Below are 20328 nucleotides of genomic sequence, written 5' to 3'. Positions count from 1 at the left end.
CACTCAAAAACCTGTCTTGTACTTACCCTGGTGGCTGGTTTCAGTTACAGTTTTTTTAAAATAAACCTTTACTGAAAAAGTCACTTCCCATAATAATTATGATGGAAACACATCACATGACACTACGAACAAGTTCAGTAATGGAATGGAACAAAGACAGTAAATAATTTTATGTAAAGTATTTCTTTCCTTTTAAGTGTGAGTAAAAAAAATTGCAACCATAAATGAATCAAAATTCCATTCTACAGTTAAGCAGAACAAAAGTATTATGAAAGAGAACTAATGTAAACTTCAATTGCCATTCAGAGATTCTTTTTTCTTTCTTCTTCAAAATTACAGGTACAATGTAAGTTATTAAAGTCTTAAAATACAAAATTTTAAATAAAAGAGTTTTATAGAATTATTATTTCCCCAATTATTTCCAATTCTCATTGAAAAGACTGTCTTCAATTTAAGTAAACTGATTCTTACCTCCTGGTTAAATTTATGTGCCATCTCATTAAGAAGTGAAGAAAAAAAACTAGTGTTTTGTAGCAGGACTCGACCCATGACTCCAAGATATGTTGACATCACAACAGGGTACCTCTGTACAATTAAAATAGAGCACACATAAAATTATACCAAGGTATGAGTATAAATATGACTATGAACAATCACAGACATGGTAATGTCAACAGGGATATAAAATAATATTCTCCTTCAAAATCACTTTAGGATATACTGCCAGTATTATCTAAGTTATAAATAACTTTCTAAATATATGCCATACAAGGTAATATATATGTGCTACATACATATGTGTGTGTGTGTGTGTGTGTATATATATATATATATATATATATATATATATATATATATAAAATGTGGATTTTAAAGAAAAACACAGAAAGAATACTTACCAATTACTTATTTACTTATAGTAATGTAAATACTCATACAATACATGGTTATTTGAATCCACTTAAGACACTAACTTAGAAAATAATCAGTAGTATAATTACTACCGTATATAGTTGTAGTATATATACATATATACTACAATTAGCACTGTTCTTTCCCATTACTCTGCTTCAAATCTTTGTGGATGAATACACATGCATATAAGTGAGAGAGTTATCAAAAAAAAAAAAAAAAAAAAAAAGCAGCAGCAGCATTAGCTATAGTTTGTTGGAGAAAGAAAAGGCCAAACTGTATAACTACCCTGAAAACTACTTAATTTACTTCAAAATAATCCAATAGTAAGAAAAGTTTTTTATATCTAACAACAAAAAAGATATAATTTTCCAATGAAGAAGGAAAATTAAAAGTAGAACCCTAGAGTCCATTACTATTCTAAAAAGCTTAAGGAAAATCTTACCTCTCCTTCTATAATACCTCTGAAAACACAGGGTAGAATCGGTTGAAACATTTGTGGACCTAATACTGGGTTCACTTTAAGGGCATTTTCCACAACCTAAAAACCAGAAAGACTCATTGGTAACACTTCATAATCCAAGTCACTGCTTCATTACAATACAGGTAAAGAAAACAATGATTAAATATCACACAGTAAATCTTAGAATACATACAAACATATGAGGTATCCAATATTCTAGTACTGGATACACTTTTACAAGAAAATCCATTAAAAATGGATTTGACATAAAATTCGATATGAGATGTTTAATAGACACAGCTATGTATCTCACAAAGAATTATAATTAATCACATTCTAATAACAGATATCATGTTCATTATTACATTTTCATTTTAAACAAATATCCCTTACAAAATGGTACACTAATACAATCAGCAGAAAGCATTTCAAAAAGTGTTGGCTTTCATAAGTGAGGCAAACATACGCAATGGGGATAAGTCTCTTCAACAAATGGTGTTTGGAAAACTCAGTAGCTATATCCAAAAGAATGAAATTGAAGCCCCTCCTTAAACCATTGCAAACAAACAAACAAAAAAAGCCCAACCCTCAAAAGAGATTGAAGACCTAAATGTGATTCCTGAAACCATAAAATTCCTGGAAGAAAACACAGACAGTAATCTCTTAGACATCAGCTGCAGAAACATTTTTCGAGATATGTCTCCTTTGGTGAGGGAAACAAAAGTAAAATTCAACTATTGGAACTGCATGATCCCATCAACAATAACAAAAAGACAATCCAACTAATGGAAGAACATATTTGCAAATAATGGATCTGATAGGGGATAATATCTAAAACACATAAAGAATTTATACAACTCAACACAAAACGACAAATCAAAACAAAACAACAAATAATCCTAGTAAAAGTGAACAGAGCACATGAATAGATTATTTTTCCAGAGAAGACATACATATATCCAACACACAATAAAAAGATGATCAACATCACACATCAACAGGGAAATACAAATTAAAGTCACAACGAGCTATTATCTCATACCCATCAGAATGGTTAAAATCAACAACATAAGAAACAAGTGTTGGCAAGGATGTGGAGAAAAAGGAATCCTCATGCATTGTTGGCAGGAAAGCAAGCTGGCACAACCTCTGTGGAAACCTGTATGGAGGTTCCTCAAAAAAAAAATTGGGGGCGCCTGGGCGGCTCAGTCAGTTAGGCCTCTGCCTTCAGCTCAGGTCATGGTCTCAAGAGTCCTGGGATTGAACCCTGCATCAGGCTCTCTGCTCAGCAGGGAGCCTGCTTCCCCCTCTCCCTCTGCCTGCCTCTCTGCCTACTCGAGATCTCTGTCTGTCAAATAAATAAATAAAATCTTTGGAAAAAAAAAAAAAACTTAAAATTAGAAGTACCATATGATCCAGTAATTCCACTACTGGCTCTTTACCCAAAGAAAATGAAAACATTAATTCAAAAAGATATGTGCACCCTTATATTTACTGCAGCATTATTTACAATAGCCAAGAAAAGGAAGCAACCCAAGTGTCTACCTATAGATGAAAAGATAAAGAACATGTGTCACACACACACACACACACACACACACACACACAAACAAACAAACAGAATATTACTCAACCATAAAAAAGAATGAAAACTAGTCAGATAAAGGACTAGTGTCCAGAATCTATAAAGAACTTAGCAAACTCAACACCCAAAGAACAAATAATCCAATCAAGAAATGGGCAGAGGACATGAACAGACATTTCTGCAAAGAAGACATCCAGATGGCCAACAGACACATGAAAAAGTGCTCCATATCACTCGGCATCAGGGAAATACAAATCAAAACCACAATGAGATATCACCTCACACCAGTCAGAATGGCTAAAATCAACAAGTCAGGAAATGACGGATGTTGGCGAGGATGCGGAGAAAGGGGAACCCTCTTACACTGTTGGTGGGAATGCAAGCTGGTGCAGCCACTCTGGAAAACAGCATGGAGGTTCCTCAAAATGTTGAAAATAGAACTGCCCTATGACCCAGCAATTGCACTATTGGGTATTTACCCTAAAGATACAAATGTAGTGATCCAAAGGGACACATGCACCCGAATGTTTATAGCAGCAATGTCCACAATAGCCAAACTATGGAAAGAACCTAGATGTCCATCAACAGATGAATGGATCAAGAAGATGTGGTATATATACACAATGGAATACTATGCAGCCATCAAAAGAAATGAAATCTTGCCATTTGCGACAACATGGATGGAACTAGAGCGTATCATGCTTAGCGAAATAAGTCAAGAAGAGAAAGATAACTATCATATGATCTCCCTGATATGAGGAAGTGGCGATGCAACATGGGGGCTTAAGTGGGTACGAGAAGAATCAATGAAACAAGATGGGATTGGGAGGGAGACAAACCATAAGTGACTCTTAATCTCACAAAACAAACTGAGGGTTGCTGGGGGGAGGGGGTTTGGGAGAACGGGGTGGGATTATGGACATTGGGGAGGGTATGTGCTTTGGTGAGTGCTGTGAAGTGTGTAAACCTGGTAATTCACAGACCTGTACCCCTGGGGATAAAAATATATGTTTATAAAAAATAAAAAATTAAAAAAAAAAAAAGAATGAAATCTTGCCATGTGCAACAACAACATAGATGGATCTAAAGGGTATAATGCTAAATAAGTTACAGAAAAACAAATACTATATGATTTCACTCATGTGTGGACTTTAAAAAACAAAACACACACAAAAAAAAGACAAACCAAAACACAGACTCTTAAAAATAAGAACTGGTGATTACCAGAGAGGAGGTAGGTAAGAGGATGCATGATATACAGGTGAAGGGGATTACGAGTACACCTAGTGTGTTGAGAACTGAGTATGCACAGAACTACTGAATCATTACATTGTACACGTGAAACTAATAGTATACTGTGTGTTAATTATTAAAAAAAAAAGGGGGGGCTGGCTTTTAATAGATAAAAGTTAAGTTAGTAAAATCTATACTCACTGTCCAAAAGTCAATCTACATATAAGTTTATCAATAAGATGAAAACAGCTTGCTGCATACATATTCCTTATATATTAAGTGAGAAATAATCTCATTTCATTTATAATACAATTATATAAGATATCAATCATAAGCACTGATTGTCACAGGTGAAAATGCTTAAGGATAACTGAGAGTGCTTCTTTTTATAACAATGACAGGGTAAAATTCAAGCAGAACGAGGTTTTTTGTTTACTTCTGTTTCATTTTCTAGGAAGACAGGAAGGCAGTAGTCAGGAAGCAGCAATGAGGACCAAGGAGTATTTCATGCTTCAAGCCCCACTGTTAAGAGGGAAGGAATGAAAGCTCACCATATGAGACGGTTAAGAGCAAGTATTAATCTCAAGGCAGAGCCAAGTTGCCCTTAAAACTTGTAGCAATGTTTCTCAAGGGTCATTATTGACATTCTGAGTGGGACAAGGATTTATTGTTCAGGACTACTCCATGCATTGAGGGGCTTTTAGCGTTTTGGTCTCTGTTCATTATGTGCCAAGAGCATGCTCCAAGCATGATCACCATCAAATACAACCTCCATGCATTCTGAAACATTCTGAGGGTAGGCAAACAGTACCCATGGATGACAGCATTCTCTAATTTTGAGCAGAGTTAAAGGGAATGTCTAAAGAAAAGTTAAAAATACAAAAACTTTTATAGTGGGCCAAGTATTATGCTATCCACTAAAAGATAAGAGGGTAAAAGTTATCACAGTTTGACTGGTTTTAACAACAGGAAATGAAATTCAGAAAATAATTAAATCTGACCTCAATTAAGTTTATTAAAAAAAACAGATTTGGGGGGCACCTGGGTGGCTCAGTGGGTTAAAGCCTCTGCTTTCAGCTCAGGTCATGATCCCAGGGTCCTGGGATCGAGCCCCACATCAGGCTCTCTGCTCGCTGGGGAGCCTGCTTCCCTTCCTCTCTCTCTGCCTGCTTCTCTGCCTACTTGTAATCTCTCTCTGTCAAATGAATAAATAAAATCTTTTTTTAAAAAAAACAGATTTGGAATAAAGATGGGGAAGATGAAGATAGGCTAGTTAATTGACTCTTAGAAGTTCATGTCATCACAAAGTCTCTATGGAAAGTAAAAGCCATCTGCTGAGGGCTAGACACATACTTCATTCCCTTCTGATACCCTACTATAATTACAGTATAAGGATTTTAAAGAGAAAGGGAACAATTCTAAAAGGACCAAGGAATGAGAGATTAATAGTAGAAGGTACAAAGAAGAAATTCAAAAAGTAAACTGATCAGGTCACAGAGAGCGAACACCTAAGGATGAAGTGGACAGGCTGGAGCAGCAACTTGATTTATTGCATCTCTGTCATCTCCCTACCTTTCATCAAAACCCACAGAAACTAGGACCTCCTCTGGAAAAGAGGGAAATGAAAAAGCTAAAAATTAGACTGATCAAAATCTATTTAAGAAACAGTTTGCCAGATATTCCCAAATCTGCATATCTGGGCAAGTGACCATCTGTCTTGGTAGGAGAATATAGTGTATTATCTTTTAAGGGTCTAAAAAAGTTTCCAGATTAAAGGGTCCCAGTAGTGCCCAGTACAATCAACTAGAATAAACCTACATCAAGGCACATCACTGTAAAATTTCAAGACACTAGAACAAGAGGAAGCTACAAGCCTGGGGAAGAGAAAGAAGGCAGGAGAGTCAGCATGGCTCTGGAAAAGACTTGAATAAGTAATTTAAAGTAATAAAAATACCCAATGGGTCAATGTGTCTGAACATATTGAGCAAAGATTACTGGCAAAGAATATAATGCATATAAGAAAATAATACTAAAAAAGCTATTAACACCTAAGATTACATAAGTTTGTGCAGAAAAAGAGAAGCAATCACATATTTAGATCACTATGATTTTCAGAATATAAAATCACTTACAGGTATCATTCAATACAAACCAGCTTCAGTATGCATTTTCTTAATATATATAGATACAGTTATTATTGCAATCAAGGATCCACAAATATATCAGGGCTAAAATGGAATCTCTGTGTTCGAAAAGGTTAGGAACCATAGCTAGGGAAGATGAGGTTCTTTCTGAAAAATTATATAGGAAAATGCTATTATTTGACTTGGAGGCAGGGGCAGTGAAACAGAATCAAGACAAAATTCAGGCAGCAGAAGTGGTAAGATTTAGAAAACCAACTGAACACTTAACCAAAGGTGAAGAAGTTGTAATGACTCCTAGTTTATATGTTTGGCCAATGGGTACAACTGTGGTCCCATGAGTAATACTGAGGTTTTGTTGTGGAGGTGACATGTGAGATACGATTATTTACACACATGACACTTTAAAGTCCAGTTTCCAAGGAGGATATAGCAGTTTTGACTTAAAAGCCACAGTTGAAATTATGACTACTTCCACTGAAGAAGGCTCCTCTGTAACCTAGGATCAAAATCCTTCCAGACATTTTGATCAGCAACCAGTGCTTTCTCTTCTAAACACAATTTTTTAAAGTGTCTAATGATTTCAGTGTTAATAAACTATTTTATATATTTCAAGTGAAATGTATGTACACCCAACATGGATAAGCAGCTCCCAGAAGCAAATAACTCTAAAGACAACTGATACAATTGAAGATACTTTTTTTTTTCTTTTTTCTTTTTTTTTTTTTTTTAAAGATTATTTATTTATTTATTTGACAGAGAGATTACATGTAGGCAGAGAGGCAGGCAGAGAGAGAGAGGAGGAAGCAGGCTCCCTGTCGAGCAGAGAACCCGATGTGGGACTCGATCCCAGGACTCTGGGATCATGACCTGAGCCGAAGGCAGCGGCTTAAACCACTGAGCCACCCAGGCACCCTGAAGATACTTAAAGTAAGGTAATTTAAATCGTAACTTACTCTTCTTGGGAGGGGAATCATTATGTTCTCAGGGATTATAGCTTGTTTGATGTGTTTTAATCTATTTAGTATTATTCTGATGCTCAGACTATCCCATCATTAACCAAATGGGAGGTCCTTCAAATTGATTCCTGCATCCTTTTGACAGAATCCCACCTTCTCTTTCTTCTGGCACAAAGAGATCTCTCCAGTTATATCTTGAGTATCTCTTAACTGAACTCTGGGCTTAAGCAGCAGGAAACAATATTTACAGACTACAATCTATGTTCTGGGATATTTATTGCCACTGGATTGACACTGCTTCTAGGTCTTTTAGAAAGCATTATAATAGCTATTTTCTTATCCTGTAAATTACATAACACAAATTCACCAAATTAAACTTACATTACAGCATTTTACATAAATTCGTTGATTTTATATTTCCATCCTTCTCTTAAACTGAAAACTCTCAGATTATAATAACATTAACTTGCTTCTAACATATATAACCTTCCACATAAATACTTATGGGTTCAAAATAACTATAGAAATAGTTACTAATAACAATAACACTGCTAAATGTAATTTATAATCTCCTTGTGTTTCTTTTTGCTCTGTACCCCATCAGGGATCCACATGTAAAATAGTATACACTAAAATTACTTGAAATATTCTTCTCCAATGGCTATGGTACCAACACAATAGATTCAAATGCTTTGGCTTATTTTTAATCCTTAGGAACTGTTTTACTTTACTATTTTAAATCATGTAAAATATCTACTTGGCTCCAAAAACCAAAGTAAAAAACAGATGCACATCCTGAAAGACCAATCTTCTACCCTCTGTCTTCAGCCTACATAGCCACAATTATTAATTTGGCTTATTTTTCTACTGCTCTGTAAGTTGCACTCTTTAAACCTAAGAAAACTCTAGATACTGGTCTTTGCTTATAGTCTCGGAATCACTCTAACACTATATACAGAGGCTGACTTCATTTCTTTCTAAGCTGCACAGTACTCCTCTGTGTGGCTTAATAAGCTGGAGTACCTCCAATCATCTAATCATCTATTATGAATTATTTTTTACCAGCACTTTGCTATTACAAATTAAACTACATTTTGGTTTCAATCCATCCCTTTTCTAAATATATTTGGAACAGACTGTTTTTCAAAATCCCTGTGAAAAAATGCAGGCTTTTAGCTGGTGTCTTGCAATCAAACCATTTTCTGGTTTTAGGCTTACATTGCACAAACAAGGTGATTAACAACATGGATCCAGGAGTCAGAATGCCTACATTATATCACAGCTCTAATACTTACTAGGTTTGTGACCTTGGACAAGGTATTTACCTCTTTGGGATTTAATTTCTCATCTGTAAAATTAGGGAAAGAATAGTACTATCACTGTTAAGTTTATATGAGGATTGAATGAACTCTATGTCATGTGCTTAGAAATGTGTAGCATATAGTAAATGCTAGTATTAGCTACTACTATTATTATTACAGAATAAATTGTACCTTAAAAATATTTGTGCCATCTTAAACAAGCCTTACCACAGTGAATGAAAGCAACCTGGCACATTATTACTTGATAAGACCATGACAAGAGAATTTCTAAACTCCAACTGGTATGTATACATACAGACAAATTTCAAATTAAAGAGATGTTTAACAATTCAAATTTGAGTATTTTTAGAATATAATCGTATTCACCTAGATAATTTGTTCTGACTCACAAAATATAATACAGCCTATTTTTGCTCCTATTTGTTCCAAAAGCAGGCATACTTGTTTCTCTATCCAATTTTTATAACATCGTAATTTTCTGCTTCAAAGAACAAAGCAGTTACTTCCAGATACTGTCAGAAACAGGTATAACAGTGACATTTAGCCAAAAATATATTAAAAATGTTGCATGGCATACTATATTAAGAAGCAGCATCTAAGAGGTGTTAAATCTGAAAATAATGAGTTAATATTAAAAACTATTATATTGGGGCGCCTGGGTGGCTCAGTGGGTTAAGCCGCTGCCTTCGGCTCAGGTCATGATCTCAGGGTCCTGGGATCGAGTCCCGCATCGGGCTCTCTGCTCAGCAGGGAGCCTGCTTCCCTCTCTCTCTCTGCCTGCCTCTCCATCTACTTGTGATTTCTCTCTGTCAAATAAATAAATAAATAAAATCTTTAAAAAAAAAAAAACTATTAAATCTTACTGAAACTCTGAGAATAGGAAAAAGACAAAAATTTCAAGAGTTCTCTTAGCTTTCAAGCAGGCATGAAAGGACCACTGTCCTAAAACATTCTTTCATATAAAAAACAAATAATTTATTCATGATAATTAGCATACTCCTAGTATTTATCAACAATTAATCCAGTTTGAGATTTCTATTAAAATGTACTGGTTTAGCCACAGCAATGTTTACACAAAAATAGTGTTAAATGTTATTAGGTAGTCAATTTTTATTTCGAGTAAATATTCTATCAAAGAGCTCCTGGTGGCATATCTAAAACTGGCTTAATCTGTAATTTATGTTAAATGATACAAATATTTTAAGATATACTTACATGATAAATGATTTGTGCTGAAATTTTTAATAAAATATTATCAGGCACAATTAAGAAAGACCTACAATTAAGATATCACCTTCTTTCACATCAAAGGAAAAAGGAAAAGCAAAAAGGTTTTTTTTCTAGTGAAGTTGTAAGGGTAGTGTTATACATTATATAAATTTGGAAATGTTCATAATAAAATTCTTTTAAGACTTGCTACTCTTCGGGAAAGCAAAAAAGATTTAAATATAATTAATTTTAAAGGGCCAGCTGAGATATATAATTCTTGATAAAAAATAAAGCCCTATCATTATGTAAATAGATGGCTTAATTTTGAAATTTTAACTGATGTATTCATTATTTTAAATAAATACTTATTTAGGAGAAATGGTCAAAAGAAGAGGAAGAGTAACTTGTTTGTTTTACTTAGAGCCAAAAATCTTAACAACCAAATGAATTATTTAGCCTACAAGTACAGTAGCCTATTCTGCCCTGAAGAGAGATTATATAATTAGGCCACTGTTTAATTATACAGTTAGGTAAAAATAGCCAACACTTAATATTACCTGATTACACAGTAGGCATTGTTTTAAGTGCTTTATACACGTAAGTTCCTGGGATCCTCATCTCAAGTCTAGGATACAAGTCGAGTTTTCACCCCCATTCCACAGATGGAGGGTGAGGAGCAGAGATGAACCTGCTCAGAAACAGCAGCGCCAACGCTCAAACCCTGGTTGTTTCACTTCAGTCTACAGTCTTACCAACTAAGCTCTACTGCTCTCCTGCCTCTTATTGTGTGATTTTGCAAGAATATAATTAAAAATAAAGAGTAAAAAGAAAGTAAACATTCTCCTGAGGACATATCCTTAAAAACTTGCTTCATTTTTCAAATGTTTCACAATGCCCATTTCATATGGCTCAGAACAATTTGTCTTTCAGTAGTTACTAAAAATACTACAAAAGCAGGTGGGGAAAAAAACCACTTTCAATTCAAACTTTATCTGGTAGGTGTTTAAACATAAGCAATATCTTTTCTTAATCAATTAGAATAATACATTAAATTTAACAGAGGACTTCAGATAATGCATACTTACAAATTATTAAAATTGCATGTGGCACAATCCCGTATATAACAAATGAGAGAATTTAAGCCCAGAATATACTCAAGAACTGTGTAAGTAGCAGAACTGGATGTGCAAACCAAAGTGCAGGTCAAGCGGAAAATAACACTGGAAATGGGCAGTTCATTTGCTTCAGTTGGCATTTCTACTGGATATAGGCATATGCACTGTGCAATCCTTAACATAAGAATTATGGATTCCCCTCACTTCCAAATCGCTTAACATTGTATGGATTTACAGGAAGGAGAATACATAATTTATTGAAGTTAGGATTATGGAAAAGCTTGAGGAGAAAGACACATACATGCACACACACAAATCTATAAAGACAACATCAAAATGACACAATTTCCTCTCAAATTTCTATCATTCCTATACAGCCAGTCATTTTTTCCTGTTTTTCCTCAGAATTAAGGCATAGTGTTGACTCTTTATTATCTCTTCTACTTCCAGAAAATAAATTACCACCAAGGCAAAAGATGAAGCTAAGATTAGTTAAGACAGATGAGGTCCTCAGTAAAATTATATATTGCCACTACATTGGCTTGGTTAAGGGCATAAATGCATTAAAAATTCACAAGGACATTTCTGTAAACATGTCCAATGTTACTCGTAACCTCTGCAGCAGCTTAGAGAATACTGTGAAAATAGTGGCTCTGAGGAGTAATAGACACGTGACAGTAGACCAGGCCTCAAGTACCCAGGGTCTCTAAAAGCCACAGATTTCTATAATTACTTCTTCAGAGACCACAGGCTTCTCTTGTAACGGGGGCTTTCATTCTCATGCTCTAACCTCTATACTAGAAAAGAAACTAAAACATCTATGAAACTAAAATAGAGTTTTATCATATTTTACTGTATTTTAGTTTTACAACATTATCATGGTTTAAAGTTTCTACTGTGATTTCAAATACAGAAGAGCAAAAATCAGTATGGTGAAGTAAGTAATGGGTTTGATAAATGGGCTGTCCGGGAAAAATCAGAATTAACCAAAGATTTTTATTTTATTTTATTTATTTGACAGAGACAGAGAGAGCACAAGCAGGCAGAAGAGCAGTCAGACGGAGAGAGAGAAGCACGCTCCCCACTGAGTAGAAGCCTGATGCAGGGCTCAATCCCAGGACCCTGGGATCATGACATGAGCCAAAGGCAGTCACCTAATCGACTGAGCCACCCAGGCGCCCCCAAAGATCCTTTTATTTCAACTCCTGTTAAAAGCCTTTCTGTATTGTAAGAATTCTCTTAAACCCTAAAGACATCATTCTAATTTATAAGTAAATCAAGAGGGATGCCTGGGTGGCTCAGTTGGTTAAGCCACTGCCTTTGGCTCAGGTCATGATCCCCAAGTCCCGGGAAGAAGTCCCGAATTAGGCTCCCAGCTCTGCGGGGAGTCCATTTCTCCCTCTGACCTTCTCCCTTTTCATGTTCTTTCTCATTCTCCCTCTCTCTCTCTCTCAAATAAATAAATAAAATCTTTAAAAAGAGAGTGAATCAAGAATCTAAAGTATCAATTTCAACAGCAGTAATGCAGAATTCACTAAAGAATGAATATTAAGGTAAGTAATATTCATGCCCCCTACGCTATGGAAAGTACAAATATTCTCATCATCTTGCAACATACCTCTACCTCAAGAGTGACAGGCATCAGGCCGCTCTAACCTTGTCTCCTTTGTAACTGAAAATACCTAGATCACATACCAGTTTCCTATACTGATCTTCTTACCTAACATGATTACCTACAGCTTCAATCACTGCCATTTTGGCCAACCCTCTCAGAAAACAAACTCCTGCCCAAACCCTCTTCCAACTAATCTTTCCACAAATGCTCTTGATTCAAAATCCCAATTCTTGTATTATCTAGAACCATCCTCCCTTCTACTGGGTCACTTTCATATACAAAACCGACTCCAGTCAAGTCCTCCATACTTCATCCCCACGCACAAAAGCAATCTTTTCACTTTTCAACAATAAATGCTTGTTATGGGTTAAACTGTGGCTTCTAAAAAGGTATGTTGGAGTCCTAATCCCAGGTACTCATGAATGTGGCTGGAAACAGGGTCTTTGCAGATGTAACTGGGTTAAGATGATATTATTAGAGTAGGCCCCTAATCTGTTATGGCTGGTACTCTTATTAGAAAAGAGAGATACAAGGAGAACATCATGCACAAGGGAAAGCAGAGATTGAAGCAGTAAATGTACAAGCCAAGGAAGCCATAGCTTGATGGCAATCATCACAAGGTAAGACAAAAGCATGGAACAAACTCTCTCCGAGTCTTCAGAAAGAAGCACGGCCCTGACAACACCTTGATTTCAGACTTCCAGTGTCTAGTGCACTGTGAGGAAGATAATTACCATCAATACTATACATTAATTTCCATCATGTTAAGCCACCAGGGTTGTAGTACTTTTTACAGTAGCCCTAGCAAACATACAAAATCCTTAATTATAGGTGCCTTCCTGCCTGATCACTTATAACTAAAAACGTAATATCAATACCAGCCGTTGGCAGACTATGCCCACGCCATAATTCTGTGAATAAAGCATTACTGGAATACAGCCACACTCACCCACTTCCTTAACATCTGTAACTGCTTTCAATCCTACAACGGCAGATACAAATACGTGAGACAAAGTCTGCATGGCCCACAAAGCCTAAAATATTTACTACCCAGTCCTTTACAGAAAAAGTTTGCTGACCCATAACCTATATGACGAATAAATGAATAAAGACCAAAGATATCAAATGCAACCTACCAACTTGAAAGTCAAATTAATGAGCATTGTAACATGGGTATCTGGAGTTCTATATGTGCGTGTGAACAATTAATGTCTGATGAACAACATATTAAATATTATAATGCTTGAATAAGTTCAAACTGACGATTACTCTTATTAGCTGTATAGCAGCTATCACAGTGGTTAATAACAAAAGAAGATTTTACCATCTGAACAAACTTTTACATATTTAGTCCCCCAATATACTGTGGATTACTATGACAAATTACAGTGATTAGTTACATACAGCTGATCCTTGAATAAGGGTTTGAAATGCACAGGTCCACACATATGCAGATTTTTTTCAATATAGTACAGTACTATAAATGCATTTGCTCATGAGGTTTTTTTTTTCATTTTTATCTCATGATTTTAACATTTTCTTTTCTCTAGCTTACTTTAAGAATACAGTATATAATACATATAATTTAAAAGATATGTGTTAATTGACTATTTATGTTATCCTTAAGACTTCAGTCAACAGTAGGGTATTAATAGTTAAGTTTATGGGGAGTCAGAAGTTAAGCCTGGATTTTTAATGTGCAGAGGGTCTTTGACCTTAGCCTTTGTGTTGTTCAGGGGTCAAGTGTCCATTTCCAACAGTGAACCTCTTTGGGCAAAGACATTATAATTTCACTGGGAGGAAATCATATAGCTTTTAGGATCTAAAGATACGCCGTAGTTTTCATACAATAAATGCAACTTTGTTATGATATTTAACATTTCACCTAACCATCTAACATATTTGACCATATCTGACATAGAACACAGCTAAGAAATCAAAAAAAGGGGAAAGGGAGTGACGGAAGGGGTGAAACTTTTAACAGCTACATCTTCTTGCAAAGTACAAACATAAAGCATGTATGTATATATGTATACACATACATACATGTAAAGATATATTTCACTATATATTTATAAATAAACCTGTTTTTAAATATATATTTGATACTATTTACATCTTTATTAATACATGACTCAGAACCTGCTCTTAATTCTACACAATTATATACAATATATAAAGACAATATATAAAGATATAATGCATAAACATTAACTCAGGGCTTACTTTATAAGTTTTTTTTTTAATTTAGGTATAACTGACATAAAACATTGTATTATTTTCAGGTATACAACATAATGACTTGACACTATGTTGTAAATCATACTCAGTCTACACAAGTTTTATAGTATAACTACGATGCCAATGCAAATTAAAAGTCCCACATTATAATAAAATTTCTTCCCAAAAGGAGGCTAACCAACTGGAGCAGAGGGAAGTATCACATGTCACCAGTCTTTGGACAATTCGTAAACATTTTTAAAGCCTTGCTTAGAAGGAAGGTCTCAGGATGAGGTGGGGGGTAGAGCAGGAAGACTGCACCTTGATTAGTTTACCAACAGCAGGGATCTTGACAGAAATGTGGAATCCACATTTTAAAAACATCCTCAGGAGATCTGTATGCACATTCAAATTTGAGACCCCTGGTCCAGAGGTATTATAGCAACTGATTACCACTAAAAGAAAATATTGTCTAAAAGTACTCCTCTCCTTCTCACCAATCATCAAAACCCAAATGAAGGTCCAATTTCACAAAATACAGATGGAAAACTTACAACAATATTCATTTAAAATATGACAATACCTTGAGCACTTGAACTTGACCTTCTGTAGTAATTTCCTTTAGCAGCTCACAAAAGGACTGACAGAGACCCACTGCATATGTCTGAAATTTAATCAAAAGTCAAAATATACATATATTTGCAGTATCAAAATAGGCAAAAATTAAATTTGGAACTCATTATAATCTATTTGAAAATTATATACTTAAGGTCTAAGCATATAAAGTTTCGGTTAGAACTCTTAGGAAAAGATTAGAAAAGAAAAATACAGTTTACTACAATGCTGACTTTTGCAGAAATACAAGGCTATATTTATTTATAGAGCATACATTCTGTGTTAAGTAACAGTTCATGGAACTGCATCACATCTGGCCTACAGTGCTATTAAAGTTTTTCCCCCCCTTTAAGTAACAGAAAAATCTTTAAAATTTTTAAAAGGTATCTGGATTTCAAATGAGAAACAAAGTTAAGAACTACATAAATTTTTACAGTGCAAAAACTACTACACCGTACCTGTAGGAATTCTGTTGATGATAAAAAGATATAACCATTGATGATCTTAAAGCAGGTTCTGAGATTTTCTGAACTTAGTTCTGCCAATAAATTTATTTTAAAAAGGAAAGGTTAATTCAATGTTCAAAATCAGTTTAAATGAAGCAATTTATTTAAAACTAATTTATATATCCTTCTTTACAAACCTTCTGAGTGCTGTTCAGACTACTGGGATATAAACAGCTATCCAAAAACTGACATCAACCTGTAACTGAGTATCTCCCCATATACCTACCACTAGTTAGAATAATTTAGGAAAAAAAATTAAGCACCAGGTTTGTTTTTCCCCCTTTCAGAAAACAAGCACATAACCGTGTGTACCAAACTTTTCATTTCAAACTACATTTCTAGTGCCAGCATGGTAAATGACAAGTAACGGAATCATACTACCATCACATTTTTACATGTGCTTAAATGGTTCACTCAATAAGCATTTACTGAGTGCTACTGCACTGGTATTGAATACGCTACACTACTTATGAAAAGAGTCCTCTCATACTCCAAAAACTTCTACTACTGTGTTTAGGTAATTCTCAATCCTTGGACTCATCTTCAAATCTGCTCCCTGTAATAATTTACACATGAAAAATATTCCTAAAAATGTAACTACCAGAATAGTATGGGAAAGGATACTGCATTTAGCTGTTCTAGAGCAAAGCAGAAAACTATTTTATTAAAACTGTACATGATCAAATTTTCATAGCGTTATTTTACATGTTTTATCACATAAAATAGTACAACAGAATACAAATCTTATGTGTATAATTTACAGATCAAAACATGACCCCAAAATATCCATATCTAAAATGCAATTTTAGATATGTTGTTAATATTTTCAAAATTCTCTTCACTTGCAATAGGACACATTAAAAAAAGATTTTTGTTTTCCTGACGAAATACTGACCTAGGCTCTAGCTCGTAAATAACTCCTTTACTACTACAGGAAGAAGACATTCTCTTCAGATAGGAATTCCCCATACACTTTTATAAGAAAGGGAAAATCTTACTCCCTGCTCAAAATGTCTTTTAAAAGCACACATATACTTTAGGATTCAAAAGAGTAATTAAAAATGAAAATTGTGGAAAGGACAGGGATGAATCAACTTGTTACCGTGCTAATGAAAGACATAAAAAGAAATAATGAAGGCTGTCATATAAATATTTTTCACATGAGAAGATGAAATCTCGGGGTAAATGGGCAAGCCTTTAACCTGTATAAAGTTATTGTTAGGAAAATTCAATGCCTTCTTCTTGTCCAGCAGAAAGTTCAGTCAAGTTTGGACTTGTGTACACTCTTTAGCAGGCCAACATTGAAGAGCAGAATGGAAATGACTATGATAAGCAAGGATAGTCTTATTCAACTGAGAACTTAAAATGGCTGCACACCAGGCATGTCTAATTTCTAAGACACTGTCATCTCAACTTTTATTAATATACATGATGAAGGAAACAGTATTTAAGGACTGGTTTCAAAAACCACAGTGTCTCTATTTGAAGATATTTTATTTGTGGATACTTTATTTGTAGATACCTTAAGAACTATTCCTGGATCCATCTACAGAAGGAAATACTCAAGGGACTAGGTCATGTCATACTATTTTCTATGTCTCCATCATGGCAAGGTTAGCCTTTACTCAACTTTCCAGGGCATGCTATCATGCCTAACTTAAAGTACAGTGAATGTTGTTCATTATATCCATGAGCTCCTACTGAGACTGAAGAATACAGTCTGGTTTAGTATCAGAAGGAGCTTTACTTCAAGATGCAAGAGATCTGTATTTACATTCAGATCTGTGAATAACATAAATCAAATGCTATCAGGGGCTACTGCCTCTTATAAGACATCTGACGAGGTCTGGAAACGGGTTGTTACAAATGGCATCTAGTTGGCTGAGGTTAATTAAGGAGGCTATTAACCTTCCTACAATGTACTCAACAGCCCCTCAAAACAAAAAATTACGTGATCCAAAATGTCCATAGTATCCAGATTGAAAATCCCTAATTTAAGTGATCAAGTTTTTCTTTCACAGACTATGAATGAACTCAGAGGCAAATCTCTGGCCCAAAGTAACTAATTATACTGAGCACATATGATTTATATCTATTAGTCTAATTAAAACTTTTACTCTGTAAAATTCTTTTTTCTCCCTCTATTCCTTTGTTCCTGTAATCAGTACTTTCATATTACATTTTATTTATCTCCTTAAAGTCTCTGTTGTTCTTCAGTAACAAATTACTAAATTACATTAAAGAGATTCAATAGGAATCTACATTTAACCATAGTATTTAATTTTATGTTGGGAAAGGACACTGTCATCATTTCTCCTTTTATTTCAAATTCTGATATTATAGGAAGGCTAAACTGTATAAGAGAGCCTACAACATCATGAAGACAGATAGGGAAAAGCCCTTCCAAATCAGATAAAAAGTTAACATCAGAAAAATTTCACTGGTCAAGGAACATTAGTTTGACATTTATAACAACACTGGCAAGGAACAGCTAACTATCTTCCAAGTAATGAGAATACTAAGTAAATTAACATTATAAAACAGATTTAAATGATTTTAAAAACAAGCCCTGAGAACTAAGTTAATCAAAAATTATTTTGGGACAGAAGAAAGATGGCAGAGGAGTAGCAGACTGAAATGACACCCGGTCCCAGAAGTTCAGCCAATAGTTACCAAACCATTCTGAACACCCACAAACTCAACAGGAGACAGAAGAAAAGAAGAGCAGCAATTCTAGGAACAGAAAATTCACCACTTTCTGAAAGGTAAGACTTACAGAGAAGTGAATCTGAAGCTATGGGAAAAGAGACGGCGACAGTGCGGGGTGGCGGGAGGGCCAGATCCTACCAAGCAGTGAAGCAGTGAAGCACAAAATCAGAACTTTTAGAAGTCTACTCCACTGACTTAGCTCCAGAGGCTAAGCAGGTGTGGACCCCTCATGGGGACAGTGAGGTCAGGGTCCCATGGGTCACAGAAAGATAGGGGATGTCTCTGAGTGTGGCAGAGCTGCCAGGTATCAGAGCAGGGAAGCCGACAAAAGAGACAGAGCCCAGGAGTGAGCTTTAATATAGGGGTTACCTTGAACTGTGATCCAAGGCACAGTCGGGCCACTGCGCTTCCAGCAGGGAGCCCACAAGTGGTGGATCCAGAAAAAGCCCTCCTTCCTCCTCTGGGAGAAGTGGCACAGGAGCATGGGGCAGGAATCTGATGGGTTTGAACACTCCAAACAGGTCTGAGTGCCAGAGACAGAAATGCTCAGTCACAGGCTGGGTAAGTACGGAGTGCCATGGAGACCAGGGAGACAGGAGGGATTGACTGCTTTGCTCTGAAGGCGCAGTGAGGAGTGGGGCCCCGAGCTCTCAGCTCCTCTAGGCCAGAGATGGGTAAACCGCAATTTTCATTCTTGTCCTCCAAAGCTCTACGGAAATCAGAAATCGTTCAGGGAACAAAAGCTACTGAGAGCAAACCTGAGCAGATTCCTTAGCCTGGCCCCTGGCAAGGGCAGTGCAATTCCGCCTCGGGCAAAGACATTTGAGAATCACTGCCATAGGCCCCTCCCCGAGAAGATCAGCAAGAACATCCAGCCAAGGACAATCTCACTGATCAACAGTAGTGGAATTCCAGAGCTAGGGGAAAGCAACACATAGAATTCATGGCTTTTTCCCCATGATCCCTTAGTCTTACCCCGTTAAATATTTTAAATTTTATTTTATTTCTTATTCTATTTTTTAACTTTTCCTCTTTCCTCTTCTAACATTTTTTAACTAGTTTATCTTAACAATACCTTTCTAAAAAAAAATCTTTTTAAACCTTCATTGTTATACTCATATTTTATCCTTCATTATATTTAACCTTATTTTTTGGCTTTTTCCCTTTAAAATTTTGGGATGCAATTTTGTCTAATAGAACAAAATATACCCTAAATCTAGCACATGGCTTTGTTCTAGTCTCCAGCCTGAGCACATTCTCTCACCCTTTGTTTTTTTCTTTTTCCAACCAACTTATCAATGCCTTTCTTAGAATTTTTTTTTTTAAAGATTTTATTTATTTATTTGACAGAGGGAGAGAGATCACAAGTAGGCAGAGAGAGAGGAGGAAGCAGGCTCCCTGCAGAGCAGAGAGCCCTACGTGGGGCTCGATCCCAGGACCCTGGGATCATGACCTGAGCTGAAGGCAGAGGCTTAACCCACTGAGCCACCCAGGTGCCCCTCTTAGAATTTTTTTTAAATGTTCATCTTTATAGTCATATTCCATCCCTTCATTGTGTCTACCCTTATTTTTGGAAGCTAGCTTCTTCTAAGAGACCAGAATACACCCAAAATCAAGTGGGTGGCACTGTTCTATGCACCAGTCTAATATATATAGGAATTTTTTTTAATTTTTTAAATTTTTATTTCCTTTTCTCCCCCTTTCATTGCCCCCCGGTTTTGGGT

At 35.6% G+C, this 20328-nt stretch overlaps 1 protein-coding gene across 3 annotated transcripts in view; it reads right to left on the bottom strand.

Moving 5' to 3' along the window:
• IPO11 (importin 11) overlaps positions 1-20328 on the bottom strand; it is a 210303-nt gene that overhangs the window by 81303 nt on the left and 108672 nt on the right. For all 3 annotated transcript variants that reach the window (XM_059175081.1, XM_059175079.1, XM_059175080.1), the window contains 4 exons: positions 15848-15927; positions 15358-15438; positions 1358-1453; positions 472-585 (listed from right to left, as the gene is read on the bottom strand). In XM_059175081.1, the coding sequence (XP_059031064.1) occupies positions 472-585; positions 1358-1453; positions 15358-15438; positions 15848-15927 (371 nt within the window). The remainder of the gene's footprint in view (positions 1-471; positions 586-1357; positions 1454-15357; positions 15439-15847; positions 15928-20328) is intronic.

This window comes from Mustela lutreola, chromosome 5 (genome assembly GCF_030435805.1).
Source record: "Mustela lutreola isolate mMusLut2 chromosome 5, mMusLut2.pri, whole genome shotgun sequence".
NCBI classification, from domain to species: Eukaryota; Metazoa; Chordata; class Mammalia; order Carnivora; family Mustelidae; genus Mustela; species Mustela lutreola.
Note: the sequence above shows the minus strand (reverse complement) of the source record. Positions and strands in the feature narration are given on the sequence as shown.